At 55.2% G+C, this 26,293-nt stretch overlaps 1 protein-coding gene and 1 non-coding gene across 4 annotated transcripts; one reads left to right on the forward strand and one right to left on the reverse strand.

The window, feature by feature from the left end:
* Window positions 1-203: 203 nt before the first annotated feature.
* STARD3 (StAR related lipid transfer domain containing 3) lies at window positions 204-25,070 on the forward strand. 3 transcript variants are annotated; one of them, NM_001193143.2, is made up of 15 exons: window positions 381-518; window positions 13,195-13,473; window positions 18,899-18,976; window positions 19,332-19,409; window positions 19,537-19,590; window positions 19,991-20,108; window positions 20,311-20,409; window positions 20,638-20,693; window positions 21,063-21,155; window positions 21,829-21,891; window positions 22,061-22,156; window positions 22,523-22,602; window positions 22,688-22,792; window positions 23,816-23,909; window positions 24,316-24,820. In NM_001193143.2, the coding sequence occupies exons 2-15, from the start codon at window positions 13,246-13,248 to the stop codon at window positions 24,418-24,420; spliced, it is 1,347 nt and encodes a 448-aa protein (NP_001180072.1). In that variant the 5' UTR covers window positions 381-518; window positions 13,195-13,245; the 3' UTR covers window positions 24,421-24,820. The 3 variants fall into 3 exon arrangements, with proteins under 3 accessions (XP_024835699.2, NP_001180072.1, XP_010814541.1); XM_010816239.4 differs by having other exon boundaries at window positions 430-12,915; window positions 24,316-25,070; XM_024979931.2 differs by lacking the exon at window positions 13,195-13,473 and having other exon boundaries at window positions 204-518; window positions 24,316-25,070.
* MIR4286-1 (microRNA mir-4286-1) lies at window positions 19,837-19,912 on the reverse strand. The gene has a single exon (NR_107722.1). It is a non-coding gene; the product is annotated as a microRNA mir-4286-1 (primary transcript).
* Window positions 25,071-26,293: the final 1,223 nt, after the last annotated feature.

Consider the following 26,293-nt stretch of genomic DNA (forward strand, 5'->3'; position numbering starts at 1 on the left):
CTTGGAGCCTTGACTGCAGACAAGCTCCAAACCCTTTTGGGGAAGACCTTAGGAGTTCTAGATCCCGGTAAGGATGGCTGAAAGTGGGTGGGGGAGAGGAGTCCTTCAAGAGTAATTGAAATCCTACAAAGGACCCGTCCCCACCCCTCTCCCCACAGGCCTCCCCTGGGGAAGACCCTTTTTTCTCCATAGTGCCAGGCTTTCGTGGCCCAACAAGGATGATGTCTCTGGGCTTCTTTCCAATCCCCCCTACCGTTAGGAAGCTCTTTTCAAGCCTAACTTTGGCTTCAGTCCCCACTTCCGGACTTCGGGGGGTGGGGCCCGAGGGCTTGGGGGCGGGGCTGAGGGGAAGGGGCGGGGCTGCAGTCCTACGCAGGTCCCGGATCGCTCTCGGGGGCGGACTCAGTGGCGGAAGTGGCGTCGGGAGATCTCTTTCCGCTCGGAGGCGCTGCTGGGGCGGTGGAGTCAGATTGCGGTTGCGGGTAGGAAGAGCTGGGGTCGTGGCTGACATGGAGCAGGTGGGTCCGCAAGAGGTCACTGGGACCAGGTGGTGGTACAAGGGCTACGTCTTGCCAGCGGATTCCGTCTCCCTAGCGGGTGTCCGTTCGTGGTTCCGTCCGACCCTTCCCACACCCCCTGCTCCCCACGTTCCGCCCCCTTCCTCAGCTCCGCCCCCTTCCTCAGCTCCACCCCGCGCGAGGTTAAGGGGTCTCCTGCGCTGACAGTCCGCGGCCCCACCCACTCGAAAGAGTCCGGGAAGGGCGTCCCGGATCGCCCTCCATAGCTTTTCTTTTCACTGTGAGGGGGTGGTGTCTGGGTATTAAGAGCAAGAACTGGATATAGGGAGGTGTCAGGGTTAAGAAGGCAATGGCACCCCACTCCAGTACTCTTGCCTGGAAAATCCCATGGATGGAGGAGCCTGGTAGGCTGCAGTCCATGGGGTCGCTAAGAGTCGGACACGACTGAGCGACTTCACTTTCACTTTTCACTTTCATGCATTGGAGAAAGAAATGGCAACCCACTCCAGTGTTCTTGCCTGGAGAATCCCAGGGATGGGGGAGCCTGGTGGGCTGCCGTCTATGGGGTCGTACAGAGTCGGACACGACTGAAGTGACTTAGCAGTAGCAGTAGCAGGGTTAAAAATGAGCAGGAAAATATCTGCAAGTTCCTGTAGGTCTCCGTCTCACTGTCATCCGGGCTCCCTCAAGTTCCTTGGGAAATGGCAGTGAATGACTTCTTAATGGACATCAGAAGGGCTCTTTGATATCTTTCTTGAGTTCTTAAAGGTGCATAACACCAGTGACACTAACTCGTAATTGATATAGTGGATATGTGCCCCTTCCCCCCGTTTTGGCTTCCTCCGCGTCAGCATCCCCTTATTTTCTTCCTACTCCTCTGACTGCAGAAGTACCGTTTCACAATCTCTTCTTGCCCAACCCCTTATTCTGTACACTTAATCTGGATGGTCTCATCTACTCTCATGGTTTCAGCTTTGTGTCCGTTTGTGTTCTGTGGCTCAGTCGTGTGTAACTGTGACCTCTTGGACTGTAGTTCTCCAGGCTCCTCTGTCAATGGGGTTATCCCAGGAAGAATACTGGAGTGGGTTGCCATTTCCTCCTCCAAGGACTGAACCTGAGTGTCCTGCGGCTCCTGTATTGGCAGGTGGATTCTTCTTTACCACTGAGCCACCTGGGAAGCCTGGCTTCAACTTTAGGATACCAGAAAGGCACCCAGATCTCCAGCTTCAGCCAAGCCCCTCCCTGGAGCCTCAGGCTTGGCCATCCAGCTACCAGTTGGATGGCTCTACTTCAGCTGCCACTCAGTCTGTCTGAACTCAAATTTATCTTGTCCCCTGCAGATTCATTTGTTCTCAACTACCCCATCCTAGCCAGAAACCTGAGAATTATCTTATACTTCCTCTTTTTTCTCAGTTCTCATATCTAAGAGGTGACCTAGTCTAGTAACTTCCTAACATGCTTCGCACATGGTCCCATGCCTCTGACTCTGTTGTCAGCACCTTGTCGATATGTTTCTCACCAGGATGATTGCGGTGACTGAACTTCCAGTTCACGGCCGCCTGCAACCCAGTGTCCCAACTGTAACTCTTGTGGTCCTTGAAAAAGATGTCTCATAATGTCACTTCCTTGCTTACAACCCTTGAATGGTTTCCCAGTGCCTATGGGAAAGGCTGAATCTTTAGCACAGATTACACGGCTCTCTCTCCTACCCTATGTGTACCCTGAGGTCCAATAATATGACATTGCAGGATGTGCTTGCCCACACCTTGCCATTTTGTGTCTCCATGGCTTTGCATGCACCAGCCCCACTGCCTAGAAAGTCCCTTTTCCTCTTATCTGCTGCCTACCTTCTACTTGACCTTTAGTGCTCTGCTCAGGCAGCATCACCTCTGGATCACCGCCCCTGCCCAAGGCTAAATATTGTCCCATCTGAGTCCCTGCAGCACCCTGTCCATAATAGCCTGATGATGAAGGATACAGACTCATGAACTGGACTTCCTGGGTCCCAGGACTATCTTATGATATTGATGAAGGCAGAGCTTCAGTTTGGTTTGGCAAATGGAGATAGTTCTGTGCCTATTTGGTACAGTTATCGTGGATTAAATGAAATAGTGTATGTTTAGGGCTTAAAACGGTGAGCACAGGCATGCTCAGTAAATCAGTGTTAACTATTATTACTGTTTACATAAGAAGGATAAAGAACAGTGATTCTGATTTTTAATTTTATCAACTACTTGAGAATAGTTGATGTGGCTTCTCATTCTGTCTCAGAGCTGCAAAGCCTGACTCTTTGTCAGTAAATAAAATGCTGGGGTAGAGAGCATTAGGGGCAGGATCTGGGTGAGGATTCAAAATAGTAGAAGACCTAGATCCCATGTCATTCTGCTCAGGAAATGAGTCTGGAAATGGATAAATGTTAGAGGCCAGGCTGGTGGCTCAGAGGTTAAAGTGTCTGCCTCCAATGCGGGAGACCCGAGTTTGATCCCTGGGTTGGGAAGATCCCCTGGAGAAGGAAATGGCAACCCGCTCCAATACTCTTGCCTGGAGAATCCCATGGACGGAGGAGCCTGGTAGGCTACAGTCCACAGGGTTGCAAAGAGTCAGACACGACTGAACGACTTCACTTTCACTTTCAAGCATGAGTTCTAGAGAAATGTACACAGAACTCTGGGAACCCAAGGAAGAAAAAGGCCAAGAGTAACTTCCCAGAGAAGCTGACAGGGGCCCTCGGTGAGAGAATGAGTACCAGCAGGAGGCAGAGACCTGGGTGGGCTCAGAGAAAGGAAAGCTATATCCTCCAGTTGGAGAGCTCCTTCAGGGGAGGGGGCTGAGGTGGGCATGAGGGCAGATTCCTTTCTTCACCTGGCTGCAAAGAAGTATCCCCTCGGGTTAGGAGCCTGCAGAGACCATGCCCTGGGGAGGTCTGGAGGCTTGGTACCCATGTTTGGGGGCAGGGCCCTAGGGGTAAGGTCAGCACGCATGCCTGTGGGCTGGGCCTGTGTTTTAAACCAGATTCTGGGCTTCTGTTCAAGCCCGGAGTGCCCATCTTCCTTGCCTCCGGCTGATAGATGCAGAGGCCTGGGTCAGATGGCTCCTCCTCCCTGTGGCTTTCCTGACCTCCCCTACTCTAGCCTGGGTCAGATGCTCCTTTCTCTGGGAGCCCACAGTCCTTTGTTCACCCCTCCCTGAAAGTGCTGATCGCAGCGTGGCGCTGGGCCTTTATCTGTCAGCCTCCCTTCCCAGACGTGGACCCCCTGAGTGAATATCCCCAGGGACCAACACTGTGGCTGGCACGCTGTAGGCTCTCATTCACCTGCTGTGGGAAACCGAGCTCTCCGACACTCGGACTTGTTTGGGGGAAAGGGTGTGGGTGAGACCAAAAATTGTGTACATTTGACAGCTCACACTTGTTGCATTCAACGACAGAGGTTGTTGGCCCCGTTTTACAGACAGAGAAGCTGAGATTTGGGAGGTGAGGTCAGGTTCACTCAGCAGGAACTGTCTTCTGACTCCAGGTCTACAACCATGTCCCAGAAACTGCCCTGGGCTCCCAGTCCCCAAAGGGACAGCTGCCACATCAGTGGGACGAGGGACAAGGGAGGTATACCATCCTGCCTGTTGTATGTTCCTCTGAGCTTTTTCTGCCTGGGAAGGGGCTGGTCCGGGCCAGTGCTGGGAGGAGTCTGTTCTGAACCACCCCCGCCCCTGCAGGGCCCTTCTGTCACCTAGGCTCATAGGACTGAGATTGCCCTGGAAGATGGACCAGCCCTTTCCAAACTGACCTTGAGAACTCAACCTCATTAGTCCTGTTTTATCCAACAGCACCGATGGGGCCTGACTCACCAGCCCTTGAGTAGGCTGGGGTCATAGAGTCACAGAACTGGGGACATCTCTGACATTTAATAGGGCCTGGCGTGTGGAGGGAGCTGAAGGGCTGAGTCAATCTCAGTTTGATAGGATTTTCCAGTAAGTGAAAGTGAAAGAAAGAAAATGAAAGTGAAGTCGCTCAGTCGTGTCTGACTCTTTGTGACCCCATGGACTGTAGCCCACCAGGCTCCTCTGTCCATGGGATTTTCCAGGCAAGAGTCCTGGAGTAGGTAGCCTTTCCCTTCTCCAGGGGATCTTCCCAACCCAGGGATCAAACCTAGGTCTCCCGCATTGCAGGTGGATTCTTTACTAACTGAGTCACAAGGAAAGCCTGTAAACTGTACTTCAGAACCTCCTGGGGCTAGGGCAGTGTGGGAGCGTTCCGTGATGAATACGGTTTCTGTTTTGGCTTGACTGGGCCCTGTTCACTTCCTCAGAAGGAAAAGGGAAAGAGCCTGGCTTGGCCTCTGAGATCTTACTTGTCACTGCTGCTGTGTCCTGGGTTCTTTAGGGGCATAGTTCCCTGCTTCTCCAGGGAACTTCCCAAGCCATCTGGGTGGGGCACAGTAGAGACTAGGAAGCCAGCTGTGCTGAGGCTGATGGCATAGGTCACCGATCCCTGAACTACAGGAGAGCCTAATATGTAACATCCTGGGTCAGCTCCCTGAGATCAGGGCCCATCCTACCATCCAGAAGTACTGATGGACCCTCAGTTTGGGCAGAGTGCCGTGCTGCATGTGCCTGGCCCAGGGCCCTGCCTCTAACACTGTTCCCGTGGCCGCTGATAGTAGTCATGCTGCTGCTGCTGCGAAGTCGCTTCAGTCGTGTCCAACTCTGTGCGACCCCACAGACGGCAGCCCAGCAGGCTCCCCCCTCCCTGGGATTCTCCAGGCAAGAACACTGGAGTGGGCTGCCATTTCCTTCTCCAATGCAGGAAAGTGAAAAGTGAGAGTGAAGTCGCTCAGTCGTGTCCGAGTCTTAGTGACCCCATGGACTGCAGCCCACCAGGCTCCTCTGTCCATGGGATTTTCCAGGCAAGAGTACTGGAGTGGGGTGCCATTAATTAAGCACAGGCACATTGCAGCTGTTGTTTCTAATTCTTTCAATAGCTCTGTGATGTGGGCACTCTACCATCCCTGTTTTACAGATGAGAAGACTGAGTTTCAGAGAGACTCAAAGGCCCACGGAGTAATAAAGAATGGCCTTTGGCTTTTGACTCCAGGTTTCCTGACCAACCCCCAAATCTACGCGCTTTCCCTTATTCCAGGGTGATCCATAGGCCAGTGAACCTACTTGACATGTGCATGACCTGAGCCTCAAGGGCTCGAGGAGAGATGAGTTTGAGCCTAAAGTCTAGGGGTGTGGGGATTGAAGTGCTGAGCCAGGGTCCCGAGATCTGGGCTTGGGGAAGCCTGAGCTGAGAGTGAGGTTTGTCCAGGAGGCAACTTTTGAACTGGTCTCTAAAGACTTAAGAGTTCCTCCCAAGGGAACTGGAGGTATGAAGGGAGACCCAACTGGCCATGGTGTATCCTGGGAACAGCCAGTGGCTCGAGAGTATTGGGGGAGGCGTGTCAATCCCATCACAAGAGCGGAGTGGTGGGGACCCTCGCTATCCTAGGGATTTAAACCTGCACCCAGGCCTTTCCCTGTGAGTCTGGGTTCAGAGAAGAGGAGGGGAGCAGTCACCCTGCTTGAGGCTGCGTGGGAAACCAGTCCTCCCCCTTGCCTGCTGGTGGAGGAAGGGCCCAGGCTCTGGGTAACATGAGACTCCAATGAGGGTGGAGTCCAGTTCAGCAGAGGCTGGTTTGGTGGGGCCGCTCCTCCAGGATTGGGTGTGAGTGTGTGCAGGAACACCTGTACATGTGATGCTGCGGTCGTTCAGCACACTTCTTCAATATTTGCTGTGAGACTGGTGCCGGAACCAGATAATGCAGCCGTGAGCAGGCAGGGTGTCCCTGATCCGGTGGGAGAAGACAGGCAGGAAGCAGATCAGTAAACATATAATGTCTGCGGTGAAGAAGGAAGCAGGGTGAGGGGATGCAGGCTGGGGCTGAATAGAGGGTTCAGGGAAGGCCTCTCCAGAGAGAGGGAACATTGCAGAGACCAAGGGGAGGAAATCCGGACACGACAGCAGGAGCAAGGGTCCTGGGGTAGGAGCATGCTGGATGTGTCCACAGGGCAGTGTGGCTGGAGCAGAAGGCACCAGGGGAGGAGGAGGCTTGTAGGCCAGGACGGGGACTTTGGCCTTTACTGTGGGGGAGCTGAGGCTGTTGGAAGTTTGGGATGTCGAGGAGGTGCAGCCTGACGTTTACTGTGGTCCCTCTGTCTGCCGTATTGAAACAGATTTGGGACCAGGGCAAGGAGGCAGTCAGGAAGCTGTAGTAAATGTGAGATCGTGGCTCAGGCAGGGTGCTGTTAGTGGTGAGCAGTGGCGGATACTGGCTGGACTTGGAAGGATTTGTTCATGGTTCGGATGTGGAGGGGAAGGTGCTGAGCTCTCTACAGGCTCTGGCTATTAAACTCTTTGGGGTCTTTTGACACCTCGCTCCCCACAGGGCCTGAAGGTGGCCACATTTAGGTTTAGCCCAGCACTAGGGTAAGCCCACGTGCCCCTGGGATCAACTCCGCCCTGTCCAGGCTGTGGGCAGGCCTCTCCAAGCTTCAGTCTTGTCACCTCTACAGCTTCTGGCAACAGATGCCAGGAGTGAAGGAGAGGATGTCTGCAGGGGGCCGGCGGGGCCACTGCCAGCCCGGATTGCTTTCTTCTGGCCTGTCTGGATCATGCACAGGCCTGTTTGGTCTGCTGTCCTCCTTCCCTGAGCCAGCTTCCTCCCAGGCTGGCCAGTGGCAGAACACAACCCGAGGCCAGCCTCTTCTGCACACAGAGCCTTTGTCTGCTGCCCGTCTGTGGATTCTCCATTAACCTGGGCATCAGCAGAGTCTCAATCCAGAGCAACCCCAGCCCTGGCCTGAAGCCATCCCACAGAGGCTGTCAGAACTCGAGACTGTTTCCACCTAAGATGATACAGGGGTCATGTTAGCTAACCCTTCCACAGCAGTCACTCTTTTTTGGGGACTGTTCTGGGTCCTTATGTGTAAAAAGTTGCCTAAACCTTGTAATACCTCTAAGAAGCAGATACTACCATTACCCCGTTTTATAGAGAAGAAAATCGAGGCACAGAGAGGTTCAGTGACTAGTAAGGTGGGAATCCGGGCTTCCCCGGTGGCTCAGTGGTAAAGAACCCACCTGCAATGCAGGAGTCACAGGAGACCTAGGTTCAATTCCTCGGTGGGGACGATCCCCTGGAGGAGGATGTGACAACCTACTCCGGTATTCTTGCCTGGAGAATCCCATGGACAGGGGAGCGTGGCATGCTGCAGTCCGCAGGGTCACAAAGAGTTGGACATGACTGAAGCGACAGCACGCTCGTGCATACAAGGTGGGAATCCAGGGTGGGGCACGTGTTTTGAGCCCACGTCTACTGCCCCCTTGGCCTGGGGAGAGGGTTTGGAGATGCCGTACTGCTCTGAGGTGAGAATCGTTTTTGGACATAGATGGGGTGTTCGTCTGCTCGGGGTCACAGAGCCTAGCTGGTGGAGGGAGCTCTATCTGGAACTTGTGTAGGTTGGCCTGACATTCCGTGGGAAGCTGGGCAGAGGAGAAGGGGAGAGGCCCACAGAGGCGGCGGCGGCGGCCATGGCTCCTGTCTGTGCAGCCCTTACTCTGTGACATCAGGGGCTGTTCTCCGTGCTCTCCATGCACAGCTGTCTCCTCTGATCCACCAGGCGCCCCAGGGTCAATACAGGTATCCCCCAGTCCCCGTTTCCAGGTGCAGCCTCGGAGTCTTGCCAATTGAGTGACAGACATAGGCACATTGCAGACTTGTTTTGGTCAGGAAATGTCAGCCAGAGACTGGCAGAGAGATGGTTGGAGCCTCCAGCCCAGGGTGTGACTGAGGCCTGGGAAGAGCCCTGTCTGTGCCCCAGCCACCTAAGAACTGGAAATGGAGCCCTGGGGGAGGTTGGGGGGTCAGGCACCAGTGGGAAGAGGTAGCATCAGAGGTCAGTCCGGGCTTCCCCCCAGAGCCTGTGCAGGGAGCCAGGACACCCCCCCGCCCACCTCCCCAGGAGCACACGCTTGCCTGGAGCCTCTGTAACTTGGCCCATAGCTCACACAAAGGAGGAAGCCTGGGCTGAAGCCTTGGACAGCTTACTCTGGGTCATCTGGCACGTGAACTGTGGAGCTCAGATTTGAACTCAGGCCTTTGGGGGCAGTTTATTACACATCACTGTTGTGTGTAAGCCCCCACCCCCCCACACCGCACACCTCTCACCTGAATGGCCTTACCCACCCGCTTGCTCCATCTCCACCCTCACCGGCCAAACACCAGCCATCCTTCCCCTAACACTTCTCTAAATGCCTGTGGGGCAGCAATCATTGGTAGCAATCACAGATGGGAGATGCTGCCTTTTATTGTGGGAAAGCATGCACAGCATAACATTTGCCATTTTAGCCACTTTTAAGTGGACAGTTCTGTGGCACTAAGTATATTATCATTCCCCTTATTTAATGCAACTGAAGAAGCTGATTCTCAGAATGTTCTGTTTGCCCCAGTCGCAAGACTGGTGAGGGTGGACCGAGAGTCAAACCCCGGCCTCAGAGGTACCAGCTGCCTGCTGTCGTCTGCTGAGTGGGGACCCACCCGAAAGCTTCTGCTGCCCCCGGGCTAGCGTTTCCTGGGGCCAGTCAGAGAAGGCCTGGAAGTGGGCGTGAGGGGCCCCCAGAGCTTTCCCTGTGCCCAGAGACCTGCCTGGCCTCCTCCTCCCGACCCCTCTTACCCTTCTGACCCAGGATGAGAAAAACCACCAGTTCCCCCCCCTCCCACCACCACCACCCCACTCTCTCCAAGCAGCTGAGCTTCCACAAGCACGTCAGGTGTCACGTCTGCAGTCAGCCCAGGCCGACTTCTTCATGCCACACGTGCTGCTCCCCTCCTGACACCTCTGAAGGTGCTGGGGAGGGGCTGGTGACGGCAGGCGGTGGGCTTGGCAGGGGGACGCTGCTCCCAGGGGGCTGGGTGGCAGCCCTGCTGCCCCCAGCCTCCTGACGCTTGTTCCTGCCTCCCCTGTCGGGAGGGTGGAGGCCAGTCCGCCCTCCCGGCAGCTGCCTCCATCCTCCCGGGCCAGTGTTCTGGGGACTGTTGAGAGCAGTTCTAGGCCAAGGTGGTTTTCATATCTGGAGCTGGCAAGTGGTCTCACGGAACTCAAAACTTTTCAACGTCATCTGAATTGAGTTTTTCAAACCACACCCATGGAGGTTCCTCAGGGTGACCCCGGATGGAGTTTGAGGGAAGGCTGACTTGTGGGGCTCTCTGTGGCCACATCCTATGGCAGGACCTATACAGTCCTGTTTTTATCCATTTTATTTATCTGCTGTCTGCACTGCGAAGCTTGCAGCATCTTAGTTCCCCAGCCAGGGACTGAACGTGCACCCTTGGCCGTGAAGGTCTTAACCCCTGAACCATCAGGGGATTCCCAGTTTTTATCTGTTTTCTTTTTTTTTTAATTAATTTATTTTTTAATTTAAGGATAATTGCTTTACAGAATTGTGTTGGTTTCTGCCAAACATTAACATTTATTTTTTTTTTAATTAAAAAATCATTTTATTTTAAATTGGAGGATAATTACAATATTTTGGTGGTTCCTACTATACATCAGTATGGACCAGATGTATAAACGTGTCCCCTGCCTCTTAAACCTCCCTTCCACCTCCCTCCCCACCCCACCTCTCTGGGATGTCAGGAGCACCAGCCCTCGCTGCATCGCACAGCAAGCTCCCACTGGCTGGCTGTTTGGTATGTGGTCGTGTGTACTACTGCTCTCTTTTAGCACTGCTCTCTCAAGTCATCCCAGCCTCTTCCTCCCCTGCTGTGATTATGAGTCTGTTCTTTATGTTTGCATCTCCTTTGCTGCCCTGCAAATATATCTGTTTTATATATTGAGATCCTAGGTAAGGTTTTTTGGTTGATGTTAAGTTTCTCTTAAAAGGGTTTTTTTTGTTTTTTTTTTTAACGGACCTTTTCCCTGGAGGTTCAAGAGGGAAGGGACATATGTATACCTATGGCTGATTCATGTTGATGTTTGACAGAAAACAACATAATTCTGTAAAGCAATTATCCTTCAATTAAAAAATAAATACATTAAAAAAAAAAAAAAAAAATGGACCGTTCTCCCAGATAGGGAAATGGAGGCTTGCTAAGAAGGACTTGCCCAAAGTTTTTCAGGTCAGATGGCTGCCCCTGAACTCATTCACCTCTTCCAGCTCTTGCTTATTTGGATGCTGAGTTTCTTTCACAGAGGAGGGTGATGCAGAACCCTGCTCTCTCTGACTGTTGGCCGGAAGCCCTCACCCCTGCTGCAGAGCCCCCTGTGCTTGGCTCCCTCACCTGCCGCACCCCCCGCATTGGCAGCTCTCTCGGGCTCCCCCAGCACCTCTGCTCTCGGCCCCCCTCTGTGTCTCTCACTTCCACATGGTCGTCTGGGTGTGTGAGTGTCAGTGCTGTTGTACGCCAAGTGTGTCTCACACCCAAGCTGCTGCCACCCAGGTCCTGTCCCCAGAAGGGGAGGGAGAAGGCCAGGGGGCAAGACCAGACAGACCCGGGAGCAGACAGGGAGTGGGGAAGCCACAGCACCCTGCAGTGAGACAGGGAAGGGGGAGAAGGTGAAGGCAGGTAGGAAAGGAGAGAGAGACACATAAGAGAAAACCAGAGAGAGAGTAATCTGATGGGGGTGGAGAGACACTCGCAGTTGGGAGAGAAGTGGAGAGGAAGACCCAGAGAGGGGGCGGAATAAAGACAGACGTGGGAGGGGGTACAGAGACACTTCCAAAGAATGGTGAAGAGGTAGCTTGTGAGAGAGACAGGAGAGAGGAGAGATGGAGACAGGTCTGGCAGAAGACGAGCGGGCTATTAGAGACAAGGAAATGTCACCCGCCCTGGGGCTGCGGCTGTGTCATAGTGAGGGATGCTGAGCGTAGAGTCTGACACCAGATCTGGCTGATAGATGTTGGGGGGTCCCATTGCCAGCAGTCTCTTCTGGCCCCCTCTTCTGGCCGCCACCTTCCAGAGCTGGTACAGCTTTCCTCCAGATGAGCTTAGCATGGACACCCTGAAAGAGTAGTAGAGGCTGGTGCTTCTGCTGAGAACAGTCAGTCCTGACTGTTGGGTTGGCACAGAGGTAGAGGGATGGGTGAGCCTGCTTGCTCAGAAACCGTGCTGGCCACAGAATGGGGGCTTGTTTTCGACTTAGTAGCTGAAGCATGGAAGAGACCAGACAGCAAATGTGTGGAGGGGATGGACGGCTATGGTGAGGGGACCAGTTAGATCTTGGCCTTCCCAGAATCAAGCACAAAGACCCAGGGCTCCCCTTCCAGTGGCGCCCAGACCTGCCCTCTGGTTCTGCATGTGAGAAGACTCAGGGAGACTCTTCATGGGCTCCCAGAGACTCAGGCCCCACCATGCTGCTTCAGCTCCCCTCTGCTCTAGCCTAAACCTTTCCTTCCCCCACCTGGGGGACAGGGCCTCTGAGGGTCCCTGCCAGCAGATTGGTAGAGCAAGGACCATAGGCCTGGGGGCTGCTCAGCAGGGAGGGAGCGCCCCACTGCCCACTTTGTCTCTCGGGTTTATGAGGATTTCATCCTCATGGTCACATGGGCAGATAAGGCATGGATGGTCACATCCATTCACCTCCTGGAGCCTCGGCTGTCTTGTGTGAGGAATAGGAGGAACCATTCTGCCCTATGTGGACATGGAACGCAGTGAGATTACCGGAGAAGGTGAAGCCCGGTAAATTCACTGGGACTGGGGAAGGAGGGTGCGAGGCTCTGAGGAGAGGGCCTTGGAGCTGCCAGTTGAAGGACTGGGGAGATCTGGGTGTAAGGCCCCCAAGGCAGGACCAGGCTGCCACTTAAAGGGACCTAGAAGGCCAGGGTGGCCATCATAGTGAGATGATGGGGCCCCATCTTGCGAGGACCACCATGAGGAGGGTGTATTATCCTCAGACCAGAGGGGAGCCCTTGGAGGGTTGTGAACAGGGAATGGCAGGATCTGATTCATGTTCTGAAAAGCTTTTTCTGGCTGTCTAGAGGTGGTTGCTGTGGGTGGGGGTAGAGAAAGCCTGGAGACGCGCCCACCCATTAGGAGCAGGAGAGAGCTGGTTGGGCCTGAGGCGGGGGTGGCGGAGAGAAAGGACCAAGATTTCATCCCACCATCCCTCCGGGCTGGCCTGCACAGAGACACTGCTCTAGGAAGTCCCTCCCAGTTGCCATGGATCAGGGGGTGGGAGGGTAGGGCTGGCTGCTGGGAGGGAATGTGGCTTTGTGCTTGGAAAACAAAGAACAGAGCTTGGGGCTGACCTCTCCTGGGGGTGGGACCGACCCAGAGGCTGCTGACAGGCCCAGAGGCTGAACTACAGGGCAGGGCTTGGCAGGAAAAGGCTGTGGCCCCAGGGAGGACCCAGGAGGCCCCCAAGGGTGACCATGGGGCTGCAGGATTTTGCCTGGGGTGGGGGGGTGGTGAAGAAGCAGGACAGAGGGAGAAGGATGCTCAGACCCCTCCAGCCTGGAAGTCAGGCCGCAGAGGAAAATGAGGCAGAGAGGGCCCTGGGCCACAGAGTTAGGCGGAGGGTGGGGGGCAGATGTGTTTGGAAACAAATCGGGGTCCTAGGGCTGCGTTTGAAAGGACAAAGGAGGTTTCCGAGTGTTCCTGGACCCTGACACCAGGACCTGACCAGCCACCCTGCCTCCCTGCAGCCCTGCTGCTGAGGCCCAGCCCAACCTGGCTGGAGGTGGGGGCCCGCCAGGATGAGCAAGCTGTCCGGGGACCTGCTGGCCCGCGACCTGGAGCGCAGCCTGCCGGCCGTGGCCTCCCTGGGCTCGTCGCTATCCCACAGCCAGAGCCTCTCCTCTCACCTCCTCCCACCGCCACTGTCGGAGAAGCGCCGGGCCATCTCCGACGTCCGCCGCACCTTCTGTCTGTTCGTCACCTTCGACCTGCTCTTCATCTCCCTGCTCTGGATCATTGAGCTGAACGTGAGTGGGGCGAGGCTCGGGGCACAGGTCAGGTTGGGGGAGGGGTATTGCCCAGGCCTCAGAGGGTTGCATCTGGGGGTGTGTTGATTTCCGGGTAAAATGAAGAATGAGACTAGAAGAATAGCTGTTCTCATCTTCCAGAGAGAGAAACACAGAGACGTTAAGCTGCTTATCCAAGGTCTCTCAGCAAGTGTGTGAAGAAGGCAGGGTCTGAACCCAGAACTCACACCTTTGCACCACACTGGCCCCTAGTGGACACTCTTGAGAAAGGAGGCGGGATCCCAGAGGGCTCTGGTGGAGTTACCAGAGCCTTTGTCTTCTTTCTGCTCTACTTTGCTCTCTGGCTTAGTTCATTCATTCATTCAGCAAACATTTCTGAGTCCCAGCTGTGTCCCAGGCGCTGTGCCGAAAGCAGAGGGAACAGTGGGTGGCAATCTGTAAAGACTCCCAGTGACGCCCCGCTTTCCTTCCCCACCTTGGGCATTCTTCCAGTGTCCCCAGTTTTGGCCTCTTGGTTTTGGTGAGATTCCACCTAATGGTTTAGAGACAGAGCTGCCTGTCAGGGTGGAGTCTGCCCACCCCCCACCCTTGCCATGCAGTGCTTGGCCAGCTGGCGGTGGAACCTAATCTCCGGGTGCTGACAGGGCAGAGCAGGACCTGATGCAGAGGCAGGAGCATGGAACCAGGGCATCCTGGGCTTGGTCCCCTGTCCCAGCTTCTGCTCTATAGCAACTGTGTGAGCTCAGCGAGGGACTCAGCCTCTCTGAGCCTCCCCTTGTTCTCCTTGTGCAAAGTGGGTCAGAGTTCTGGATGGCAGGTGTCCTTCCTCCAGGTCTCAGGCCCAGTCAGTTCAGTCACTCAGTCGTGTTCGACTCTTTGTGACCCCATGGACTGCAGCACGCCAGGCTTCCCTGTCCATCACCAACTCCCGGAGCTTACTCAAACTCATGTCCATAGAGTCGGTGATGCCATCCAATCACCTTATCCTCTGTCGTCCCCTTCTCCTCCTGCCTTCAGTCTTTCCCAGCATCAGGGTCTTTTCCAATCAGTCAGTTCTTCACATCAGATGGCCAAAGTATTGGACTTTCAGCTTCAGCATCAGTCCTTCCAATGACTATTCTGGACTGATTTCCTTTAGGATGGACTGGTTGGATCTCCTTGCAGTCCAAGGGACTCTCAAGAGTCTTCTCCAACACCACAGTTCAAAAGCATCAGTTCTTTGGCGCTTAGCTTTCTTTATAGTCCAACTCTCACATCCATACATGACCACTGGAAAAACCATAGCCTTGACTAGATGGACCTTTGTTGACAAAGTAATGTCTCTGCTTCTTAATATGCTGTCTAGGTTGGTCATAGCTTTTCTTCCAAGAAGCAAGCGTCTTTTAATTTCATGGCTGCAGTCACCATCTGCAGTGACTTTGAAGCTCAAAAAAATAAAGTCTCCAACTGTTCCCATTGTTTCCCCATCTATTTGCCATGAAGTGATGGGACCGGATGCCATGATCTTAGTTTTCTGAATGTTGAGTTTTAAGCCAACTTTTTCACTCTCCTCTTTCAGTTTCATCAAGAGGCTCTTTGGTTCTTTGCTTTCTGCCATAAGGGTGGTATCATCTGCATGTCTGAGGTTACTGATATTTCTCCCAGCCATCTTAATTCCAGCTTGTGCTTCATCCAGCCCAGCATTTCTCATGATGTACTCTGCATGTAAGTTAAATAAGCAGGGTGACAATATATAGCCTCGACGTACTCCTTTCCCTATTTGGAACCAGTCTGTTGTTCCATGTCCAGTTCTAACTGTTGCTTCTTGACCTGCATACAGATTTCTCAAGAGGTAGGTAAGGTGGTCTGGTATTCCCATCTCTTTAAGAATTTTCCACAGTTTGTTGTGATCTACACAGTCAAAGGCTTTGGCATAGTCAATAAAGCAGATGTTTTTCTGGAGCTCTCTTGCTTTTTCGATGGATGCCAACAGATGTTGGCAATTTAATCTCTGGTTCCTCTGCCTTTTCTAAATCCAGGTTGAGCATCTGAAATTTCACAGTGGAAGCCTGGCTTGGAGAATTTTCAGCATTACTTTGCTAGCATGTGAGATGAGTGCAATTGTGTGGTGGTTTGAGCATTCTTTGGCATTGCCTTTCTTTGGGATTGGAATAAAAACTGACCTTTTCCAGTCCTGTGGCCACTGCTGAGTTTTCCAAATTTGCTGGCATATTGAGTGCAGCACTTTCACAGCATCATCTTTCAGGATTTGAAATAGCTCAACTGGAATCCCATCACCTCCACTAGCTTTGTTCATAGTGATGCTACGTAAGGCCCTTAGGCCTTTGCATGCCAGGATGCCTGTCTCTAGGTGAGTGATCACACCATTGTGATTATCTGGGTCGTGAAGATCTTTTTTATGTAGTTCTGTGTATTCTTGCCACCTCTTCTTAATATCTTCTGCTTCTGTTAGGTCCATACTGTTTCTGTCTTTTACTGTGCCTATCTTTGCATGAAGTATTTCCTTGGTATCTCTAGTTTTCTGGAAGAGATCTCTAGTTTTCTTGAAGAGATCTCTAGTCTTTCCCACTCTTGTTTTCCTCTATTTCTTTGCATTGATCCCTGAGGAGGGCTTTCTTATCTCTCCTTGCTATTCTCTGGAACTCTGCATTCAAATGGGTGTATCTTTCTTTTTCTCCTTTGCCTTTTGCGTCTTTTATTTTCACAGCTATTTGTAAGACCTCCTCAGACAACCATTTTGCCTTTTTGCATTTCTTTTTCTTGGGGATGGTCTTGATCACTGCCTCCTGTCACAAACCTGTCACAAACCGTCTCAAGCTCAGGGTTCAGGAAAACAATGACTGTTGTTACAAAGGAGGAGCTTAGAGAAGGAGCTGGTTTAGGGGTGAAGTTTGATTCTGGGTATGTTGAGCTGGAAGGCAAGGCAAGGCTTTGAGGGTGATGCTCCTCTGTGCACAGAGGTGAGCTGGCACCTTCAGCGAGAAGGAGCCACAGCCATGGGGGACCTTACAGACCATCTTACTGATGAGACGGCTGAAGCTCAGCGAGGTTCATGGTCATTTGAAGAGTTTCTGAGGTCTTAAACTTTATTCCTTTGGACAATCCCCTTGGGCTTCCCTGGTGGCTCAGGCGGTAAAGGATCTGTCTGCAGTGGAGGAGACCCAGATTTGATCCCTGGGTTGGGAAGATCCCCTGAAGAACAGAATGGCAACACACTCCAGTATTCTTGTTTGGAGAATCCCATGGTCACAGGAGCCTAGCAGGATACAGTCCATGGGGTCACAAAGAATCAGACACGACTGAGCAACTAACACTTTCACTTTCCAGCGTGAAAGCAGGCACTAAAATTCACCCACATCCTTCATTAAATGTATGTATAATATTTTCTTGACAGAAAAGAGCTGAAAAAATGTTTGGCAATTTTACTTTGGAACCTATATGGCTATACTGGCTGTAATAGCTCAACAGTTGTCATGCAGACTTGAAAATGCTCGTGGAGTGAGAAAATCTAATCTCCAAATTATTTTCAGATTTGACAAAAAGTTTCAGAACGCTGAATTTAACAGTTCAGAGAATTAACATCATGTTTCTCTTGGTGGACAATTAAAATTTTATTAATTTTTCAATTTTGCCATTTTCATACTTTGAAACGTATGTATTTTTAGTTTTTTTAAAATATTTATTTACTTAGTTTGACTTATTATTTACTTACTTGGGGAAGAAAATGGCAACCCACTCCAGTATTCTTGCCTGGAGAATTCCATGGACAGAGGAGCCTGGTGGGCTGCGGTCCATGGGGTCACAGAGTCGGACACGACTGAGCACACAGCGCCTATTTGACTGGGTCTTAGTTGTGGCACATGGGATCTAGTTTCTTGACCAGGGATTGAACCTAGGCCCCCTGCATTAGGAGCACAGAGTCTTAGCCACTGGTCCTTAAGGATTACCTTACTGATGAGAGAGCTGAGGATCAGCGAGGTTCAGGGTCATTTAAAGAGTTTCTGAGGTCTTAAACCTTCTTTGGATGATCCCCTTGGGCTTCCCTGGTAGCTTCACCAGGTGGACCACCAGGGAAGTCCCTATTTTTAGTTTTCTAACAGACTGCATGTTGCCCAGTGTATGCAAGGACCCTGACCAGGCTGTAAGACCGGCGCCAAGATCTTGCAGCCAGAGCTGGCAAAACAAGGGCAGGAACTCTACTGTCCTGAGTCCTGATGCAGTGGGCTGGCCGGTGGGTATGCAGGCAAGGGAGAGTTATCTGTAAAGAGGAAAACCATGGAAGAGAGAGCTCTGCTGGCACCCCACCTGCAGCTCTGACTCTGGAGCCCAAGAGGGCGTAGTCTGAGGAGTAAGAGGAGGATCAGGCTGGGGTGGGTTGTGATGTCAGCAAGGTGTTTGACTCCATGGGGTGCAGAGTGGTCTTGAGGCTGAGGCATTTGATGGGGATGCACCAGGGCTCGAGACTCAGTGAGGGGCTGTCCAGATGGCTGGCTTTTGCCCTGAGCATCAGAATCGCTCAGGAGCTTTACAGCCATTCCAGATGCTCGGCTCACCCCGAGATTCAGACCCAGCGTCTCAACATCTGTATCTTTAACACCTCACTCCCCTCCACAACCCCAATTCAGATCATCTTCCAGAAATCAGAAGCCCTAATCTAGGTAATCGTGATGGGTCTTCCCCTTCAGGGCTCCCAAACTCCATCCCCAAGAGTCCCCTTGTGCCCCTTTTCTCTGGAGGCTGGCATCCCACCTGCAGAGGCACAAGCCTGCCACCCCATTCCACCTGAGGCATCAGGCTGCAGTCTAGCTTTCAGTGGGCATCCGGACTCCTTACTCCCCAGCCAGGCTCTCAGGGATCCCATTGAAAATGTGTGGGTGGCTAGGGCAAGGGCAGAGGCAAGGACCAGTCTGCTTACTCTGCATGCCATCCTCTCTAACAGCTTGATGGATTTTGCCCATTAAGTACAAACCTAATCAATCGATTTGCCACCTGGGGCTCCGTCTGACACCACTGCCCACCCTTGGTCCCCGTCACCCCAGATGGATGCTTGGCTGGAAGATGGAGCACCGCAGTGGTGGGAGGGAGAGGAAATCATGGGAGAGGCTGGCTCCCAGCTCGCTGTCTGCCAGCATAGTGCCTGCATAGGGCCCATCACCTCCCAAGGCCCTCCAGGCTTGCCCCTTCCTAGGCAGTGTGCTCACGAGTGTCAGGAGGCTCAGCTCTGCCTGTCTGGACTGCCTGTATCCTTAGAGGAACAGTCTCAGCGCTGGGGTCTCAGGCCCCTGGCTGAGCTCGCCTGGTGCCTCGGGGCTTCTCAGGTGGTAGCTGAGCATTTACAGCCTCTCCTCCAGGTTCCACCTGCCCCCTCTGGGAGGACGAAGGGCAGCCCTGGGGACTTGGTCCTACCCACCTCTCTCTCTTCCAGACCAACACAGGCATCCAGAAGAACCTGGAGCAGGAGATCATCAACTACAGATTTAAAACTTCTTTCTTTGACATCTTTGTGAGTGGCCTTGGAGATCCTGCGGGCAGAGAGGGAGCAGGGACAGGGTTCTTTGGCTGGATTTTCTTCTTCCTGCAGCATGCATCCTAATCTGATCAGGGAGCCCTCTGTATTCAAGCCTGTTCCCAAATGAGGCCCTGCTTTCAGAGAGCCCCAAGTGGGAGGGGAAGACAAGACCCCCGTCCAAGGAGGTCACATGTAATCCCCAAAGAAGCACTGACCTGGCCTCGGCCATTCCCTGCTGGGGCGTGCACACTGCGTGGGGAGCCTGGGGGAGCAGCCTGGAGGGGCGGCCAGCCTTCGGCCGGGGTGGGGCCCATGGCTGCCTGTGACAGCTCCCCCACTCCCCTGCCAGGTCCTGGCCTTCTTCCGCTTCTCCGGACTGCTCCTGGGCTATGCCGTGCTGCGGCTCCGGCACTGGTGGGTGATTGCGGTAAGATGCCACTTTCCTGGCAGCTCTCGGGCCCTGGCTGGGCTGGCTCATGGGGTGGGATGGAGGAGGACTTACTCCCCAGGCTCCGTCTTCGCTCTGTCTGTCTCTCTCTCCCTCCCCTGGACAGGTCACCACGCTGGTGTCCAGTGCATTCCTCATCGTCAAGGTCATCCTCTCTGAGGTCAGTGGCTCGGGGTCTGGCTGGTCTGGTGGGCATCTGGCCTGCGGGATGGGCTCATCCCAAGAAGGGACTGCTTCTCTGACTTTGGGTTTCTGTCCCTGTTGTCAGGGTTGGGTGAGGAGGATTCCTGTCCTTGGCTTTTTCTAAGGGGTCAGCTTCACTGGCTTTGCCCACTTGCCCTGCTGAAACCCTAAGAACAGAAAGTTCCTCCTCCAGGCTGACCTTAGTGTATCATGCTGTAGAATTCATTAATCCCTCCATCTCAGAGGCATGTGCCACAGGGGGGGCCCAAGCAGCTGGTACCAGGAGTGGGGTGTAGGCCAGAGTCAGCAGCCCCAGGGTGGGGCTCTGGGTCTGGGGTGGCCCCCGGCTGTGGAGCTCAGCCCCCTCCCCTCTGCAGCTGCTCAGCAAAGGGGCCTTCGGCTACTTGCTCCCCATCGTCTCCTTTGTCCTCGCCTGGCTGGAGACCTGGTTCCTTGACTTCAAAGTCCTACCTCAGGAGGCTGAGGAGGAGCGATGTGAGTGCTGGGGGGTGAGGGGATGCAGCGAGGCTCACCCCCACCCAAGAGAGGAGAGTTTCTGGCATGAGGGCCAGTTCTGAGCTCTCTTGCCAACTCTGCCTCCAAGAGCCTTAAAGAGAGCCTGGGCCGCGGGACCCTAGGCTGCCAAGGCATGATTGTCCTTGGTCTGGGACGATGGCTGCCCACGTCTGCCCCCCAGGGTACCTTGCCGCCCAGGCTGCTGTCGCCCGAGGACCCCTGCTCTTCTCCGGCGCTCTATCTGAGGGCCAGTTCTATTCACCCCCAGAATCCTTTGCAGGTGAGGGTTGGTGGGTGGGGGAACTACCTCCAGGGAGGGGCTTTATGAGGAGCAGGATGGCTGGGTCTGTCCTTTCTCGTCCTCTGTCAGCTCCTTGGAGAAAGCGCGCAGCCCTCTCCCACACACAATCTTATCCCCCCACACACCATTGCACTTGTACCCCAATCCCTCACCCCCACCCCTTCTCCCCACCTCTTCCCGTTGTCCTCCATGCTTGTTTTTCTGCAGGGTCTGACAATGAATCTGATGATGAAATTGTTGGGAAGAAAAGCTTCTCTGCCCAGGTATTTGGCTGCCTACCCCTACCCGGGGTGGGCACCCCAGAGAGGAGCCAGCACTGGGCTCGGCCAGCTGGGCAGGGGCTTCCCAGAGGAGGGCAGACCTTAGGCAGCCTGAAGGCCTGTCAGTGTCCATCTGAGTGTCTGGCTCACTGTCAGTCAGGCCCAGTGGTCTCCTTCCTGCCTGGGCCCTGGGGTAACAACCACAGCACCTGGTCCCCGGGAGCTCAGCAGGCGCAGGAGACCAGCCCAAACCCTGCATCTGGACATCCAGCTGAATCAGGCCTTTGAAAGAGATGTGTGGAGTGTCTAGAGAAAGACCCAGAGGGGTGCAGCTGCCAGGCTGACCACTTCCTGCCTCCCCTCTCTGGCCAGGAACGGGAGTACGTCCTTCAGGGGAAGGAGGCCATGGCGGTGGTGGACCAGATCTTGGCCCAAGAAGAGAACTGGAAGTTTGAGAAGAATAACGTAAGAAAGTTTTCTCCCACGGGACCCTGAGAGTTGGCTTGTAGGGAGTTTTCCCTCCCTTTTCTGAGGCCTGAGAAAGAAGCCCAAAGATTGCACGGGTTGGAACCCTATTTCTGCCCAGGGGAGGCGGCTGGGCCCTGGGGTCAGCCCCTTGGCCTGGATTGGACGTTTCTAGCGCCCCTCCCCTGCTCACCGCCCCCCCCCCCCCCCCCCCCCGCCCCACGACCCCGCCCCTGCCGCTCTGCCGCCTCAGCTCCAGCTTTGAAGGGGAAGCCAGGCTTCTGTGCTGTGTCCGGTGTTTTGTTTCATGACCAAAACAATATTATCTAGAAAGATGGCAGAGAGCTTGGAAAACAGGGGGAAAACATCCCCGTCCCTTTCTCTGGCCAGTTCCCCTGGCAGCCTCGGCGGCCTGGAGAGACAGGCCTTCGTGGTTGCAGCTGCAGCTGTGCTCCTGCCTTTTAACTTGATATCAAAAGCCTTTCTCTCCTCATGGCAGGACATTTGTCAGAACCACTGTTTTTTAATGGTTGCTCAGATATCCCCCAGATTCCTAAAGTTTTCTCCTCTGAGCTGTTAAAATCTTGCCCTGCCCGTCACCCATTCCTGCCCTCAACCCGGCCCTCTTCTACCCTCCACTCACCTCCCTGGTGCCCTTCTGTCCCTGCCATAGGAATATGGGGACACTGTGTACACCATCGAGATTCCCTTTCACGGCAAGACCTTCATTCTGAAGGTGGGTGATGGAAAGAGTGCTCTGGAGCTTCTTGCTCTGCCTGGGACTCCATCCAGGAAGGGCCTGGTGGTGTGGGGACCCTCCGGCAGGTTTCTCCCACCCAACAGGAAAGGGCTGGTGTGCCCAAGTACATCTGGCACCATCCAGCCCTCTGCCCACCCCGCCCCAGACCTTCCTGCCCTGCCCCGCGGAGCTGGTGTACCAGGAGGTAATCCTGCAGCCTGAGAGGATGGTGCTATGGAACAAGACGGTGACCGCCTGCCAGGTGAGCTGAGCCAGCGGTCCAAGCCTGGCACCCCTCAGGGCAGAGCCATCAGGCGGGTGAGGGCGTGATCCAGTGTGAACAGTGAACCCCCTGGGGACCCGGGTCGCATCACTGAACTACTCTGGGCCTCAGCTTCCCCATCTGTAAAATGGGGAAGGTGGTAATAGTTTCCTCCAAGAGAGGGTTTGGAAGATGGAAGAACAAAATGCTCAGAGTGCTGGGTCCAGCGCCCATGAATGGAAGTGGCTCCTAATTACGGGGCCTGAGCAGAGAGCCGGCTGACCTGGGGGCTTTCCTGAGATGCTGGGCCCATCCTCGGGGTTTTCCTGGGGTGGCTGCACCTTATGTCTGCCCTGACGCCCGCAGATCCTTCAGCGAGTAGAGGACAACACCCTCATCTCCTATGATGTGTCTTCAGGGGCCGCGGGTGGCGTGGTCTCCCCCAGGTGAGCCCCCCTACCCGCCCCCTCAGGCAGGCCTCCTGCCCTTGGGCCTTCTACACACCCCCCTCATCTAATCATCCCCCTCCAGGGATTTTGTGAATGTCCGACGCATCGAGCGGCGCCGAGACCGATACCTGTCCGCGGGCATCGCCACCACGCACTGCGCCAAGCCCCCGACGCACAAATACGTCAGGTGAGCTGAACCTTGCCTGGAGTCATGCGCACTGGCTCCTCCCCTCGTGGCCGTGAGAACAGGGCAGGACTGGTGTGTACAGCTGGGCACTTTCTCCTGCTGAGGTCGCCTTCCTGTCCCCGGTCCCACTGTCCCTACTCCTGCTTATCTGGGACCACCGCCAGGCTCAGGGGAGCTCCAGGGTAGACCGAGGGTGGCGATGAATAGGGACCAGTCGGGAAGGGGGCTGGGAGCCATGAGGTGGCTGGTCTAGGGGACCGGCACAGCAGGAGGCTGTGTTCTGAAGCATCACCTTCCTGCCTTTCATCCACTTCTCCCTGTCCCTTGGCCTTGCGTTACCCTCATGGTGCTTGGAGGTACCCAAAGGAAGAAGCTTGAGTCCTCTGCTGTCTGTTCCACGGCCTCCTCCAGCCCCCTTGCTCTCTAGTCCTAGCGCTGTGGGTGGCCTCCTCCCAGATACTCGACACTTCCCCTTCTGTCTTGGGGTTCCGCAGAGAGCGCTGTTCTTTGCGTGTCAGCCCGGGGCTCTGGTCTCACCACCACCACAGTGTTTGCTGGGTGATGGGCAAGCTCATTTCCCCTCCTGACGCCAGCTCCCTTATCTATGGAGGCAGGGGAGCTGATGGGATGGGAATCCTACCGCTCAGGCCTGTGGCCTCCCAAGAAGGCGCCCCCTCGTGGAGCCCCGCGGCTCTGCACTGCTCCCAGAGCTGGGCCCCGTGAGAAGTGCTCACCCCCGCACTACCGGAGTCCCTGGACAGACTAGATGAGAGCTGGAAGGTGATACACGCCCTGCCCCTGGGGCTGTGCAAACATCGACCAGCTGTTGGAGGAGGATTTGAGCACCCCATGGCAGGTGGGGTGGGGGGCTGTATCCTGTGGCCTCTGGGACACCCGTTCTGGCCCTGCTCAGACCAGCAGCTCCCTTCCCCCTTCCACCCCAGTCCAAGGTGGGTCAGGGCAGAGCGGAAATTAGGGGTTTCGCCTGGCTCCAAGGTCCCCTACCAGTGCATCTCTCCTCAGGGGAGAGAATGGTCCTGGGGGCTTCATCGTGCTCAAGTCGGCCAGTAATCCCCGAGTCTGCACCTTCATCTGGATCCTTAATACAGATCTCAAGGTGGGCATGCTGGGGCTCCGAGGCAGGCTCTGCGGAGTGGAGGGGACTGTGCTGTGTGACCTTGGGCGTCCCTGCTCCTGGCTTCCCTGCTCTCCGCCTCCTTTCTTCCTCTGAAACTGGGGGCAGGGTCCAGATGGTCTTCTCGCCCTGAGGCCCTGTGCCTCCCCTCTTTACCTCTGACTCCTGAGGCCTGAGGAAGGGTGGCTGGCTGCCAGCCCACCCCCTCCCGGGTCTATTTGTGTGACTCATGCCAAGACCGGGGTACGGCATGTTCTTCCTGCCAGGGGTGGGGGAGAGGGCGGCCTTGGCTACATGCCAGAGTTGCACCTGCATTTGGGCACCAGTTGTTGAGGGGGAGTCCCTGCTGAGGGCCGGCCTTCCTGGAACTTCTCCTCGCCTCCCCCAGGGCCGCCTGCCCCGGTACCTCATCCACCAGAGCCTCGCAGCCACCATGTTCGAATTTGCCTTCCACCTGCGGCAGCGCATTGGAGAGCTGGGTGCCCGGGCATAAGGGTGCCTCCTCACCACCCTGCGGGCCAGGGTCCTGTTGCCACGGCCTCCAGAGCCAGAGAGGGGCACCGCTTGGGCTTCCCACTGCCCACTGAGGACCTGGCCTCAGCAGTGGGGAGGGGGGAGCTTCCTCCACAGCAGCTCTGTGACCTGAGCTCCCGCCCTAGACCGAGCTTCACTGCGCCTGGGGGCGGCCATGGCCGGCTGAGGGCTCAAGCGCTGGGACTCTGCTGCTGCGCCGAATGGGTCTTTCCTGCCAACGGTTCCACAGCCTCCCTGCCTCTGGGAGGAGGAGACCCACTGTCCCCTACCTGGCCTGGGGCGGGGTCTTTAACCGGAGCCACGGACTCAGCGGGAGAGGACCCTGGCCAGGACCAAAGTTAGGGCAGCTCATCACCAGTGTGAAGGTGTGGGAGCTCCTCTCTCATCATGGTTTTTTAGGATTATTTAAAGGGTCTGGGACCTTTCTCCACTTGCACTTCCACTTGTAGGGGTGTGGGTGGCAGGTGGGGGTGGTGGGCACTGGCAGGGAGCCTGCCCCTCCCAGGCTGTCTCCAGGTTGCTGCCCTCCACCCCCACCCCCCAGTGCCTCCTTGGGGACCTTTGTAATTTGAGCCAATTAAAAACAGGAACTCAAAAAAAAAAAAAAAAGCCCCTGCAGCCTGGCCTCTTGAGAGTGAAAAAAAAAGGGCAGCACGCAGGGCCTAGGGGAAGGAACCCTGCTTCAGCCTACACATGACCCACCCTCCCAGAGCCAGAATAGAGCCAGCTGGGGACCCAGTTCTCGAACCGCCCCCCCGCCCCGTTCAGCTGGTCAGATAAGTGGTCAGAGAAAGATTCCCTGCCTCCCGGCCAGGTCTCCTGCTAAGGAAGGTTAGATTAAGGTCTCCAGCCCAGGATGGGGAGGCGGGAGGTGGGGGAGACCTGGAAAGACCCCGAGTAGGCCTCAGCTGATCCTGGGGTCTGCACATTTGTCGGGGAGGAGCCTGGAGGCGAGGCCTGGGCTTCTGGGTCACTGAGGCACCTCTGGGCTCTGCTCACCTCCTCTCTCTGCCCATCACACTTGGGACCACTGGGAAATGGCCCTCCTTCCCTCCCTGCAGGCTTCCTGAGGGGCTGACTTGCTTAGACTCAGGGGTGGGGGTGTTGCCTCTTGGGCCCGGCTAGGCATGTGACCCCCGGCAGGTCTGCCTGCCTGAGCCTCCATTTCTTACTTTGCTAAAGCTGTGTAAGATGAAAGGCGCCAAGGATTGGGTGTAGTGCTCAGTAATCAAGAGGGGGCCCGCGGGCCTGCCTGCTAGGGTCTCATCACAGCCTCTGTCCCTGGCTTTCCTGGTGCCCTTGCTTTGTCCACTCAGTGACACCCCTGCTGCTCCTCCCCCGTGCCTTCCCCGTGTGCCAGCCTCCTGTTGCACATGCTGCTGCTCTGGGGGCGGGGCTGTCCCTACAAGCCCTTCGACTGGCTTGCTCCCTGGGGACAGAGCCAGGCCCCGCCCGATGGCATCTTGGAGCTGGCAGCCCCCAGAGCTCTTCTGGTAAGGCCACTGTGAACAGAAAGTGAGGAAAATGAGGCCCAGAGGGGGTGGACGCTGCCCCCTACTCAGACAGCCTCATTATGGCTGATTTGGGGGCTGGAGCCAGAACTGGCTGCCACCCACTGGAACTGCTGGAGTCCCGTCTCACCCCAGCTGAGTGAGGGGGTAGAGTCGGGGGGCCGCCTCCCCCCTCTTTCGTGTCCAGGATCCCAGGAGTGGAATTAACTTCCAGTGCCCCTGCTGGGGAGGTGGTTGGGAGCCAGGCCTTTGGGGGCAGACACCTGAGGAATGGCACTGTCCTTTTGGTGGAGGGGCATGGTCGGAGGTGTGACGTGCCCT

This window comes from Bos taurus, chromosome 19, assembly GCF_002263795.3.
Source record: "Bos taurus isolate L1 Dominette 01449 registration number 42190680 breed Hereford chromosome 19, ARS-UCD2.0, whole genome shotgun sequence".
In the NCBI taxonomy this organism is placed as follows: domain Eukaryota; kingdom Metazoa; phylum Chordata; class Mammalia; order Artiodactyla; family Bovidae; genus Bos; species Bos taurus.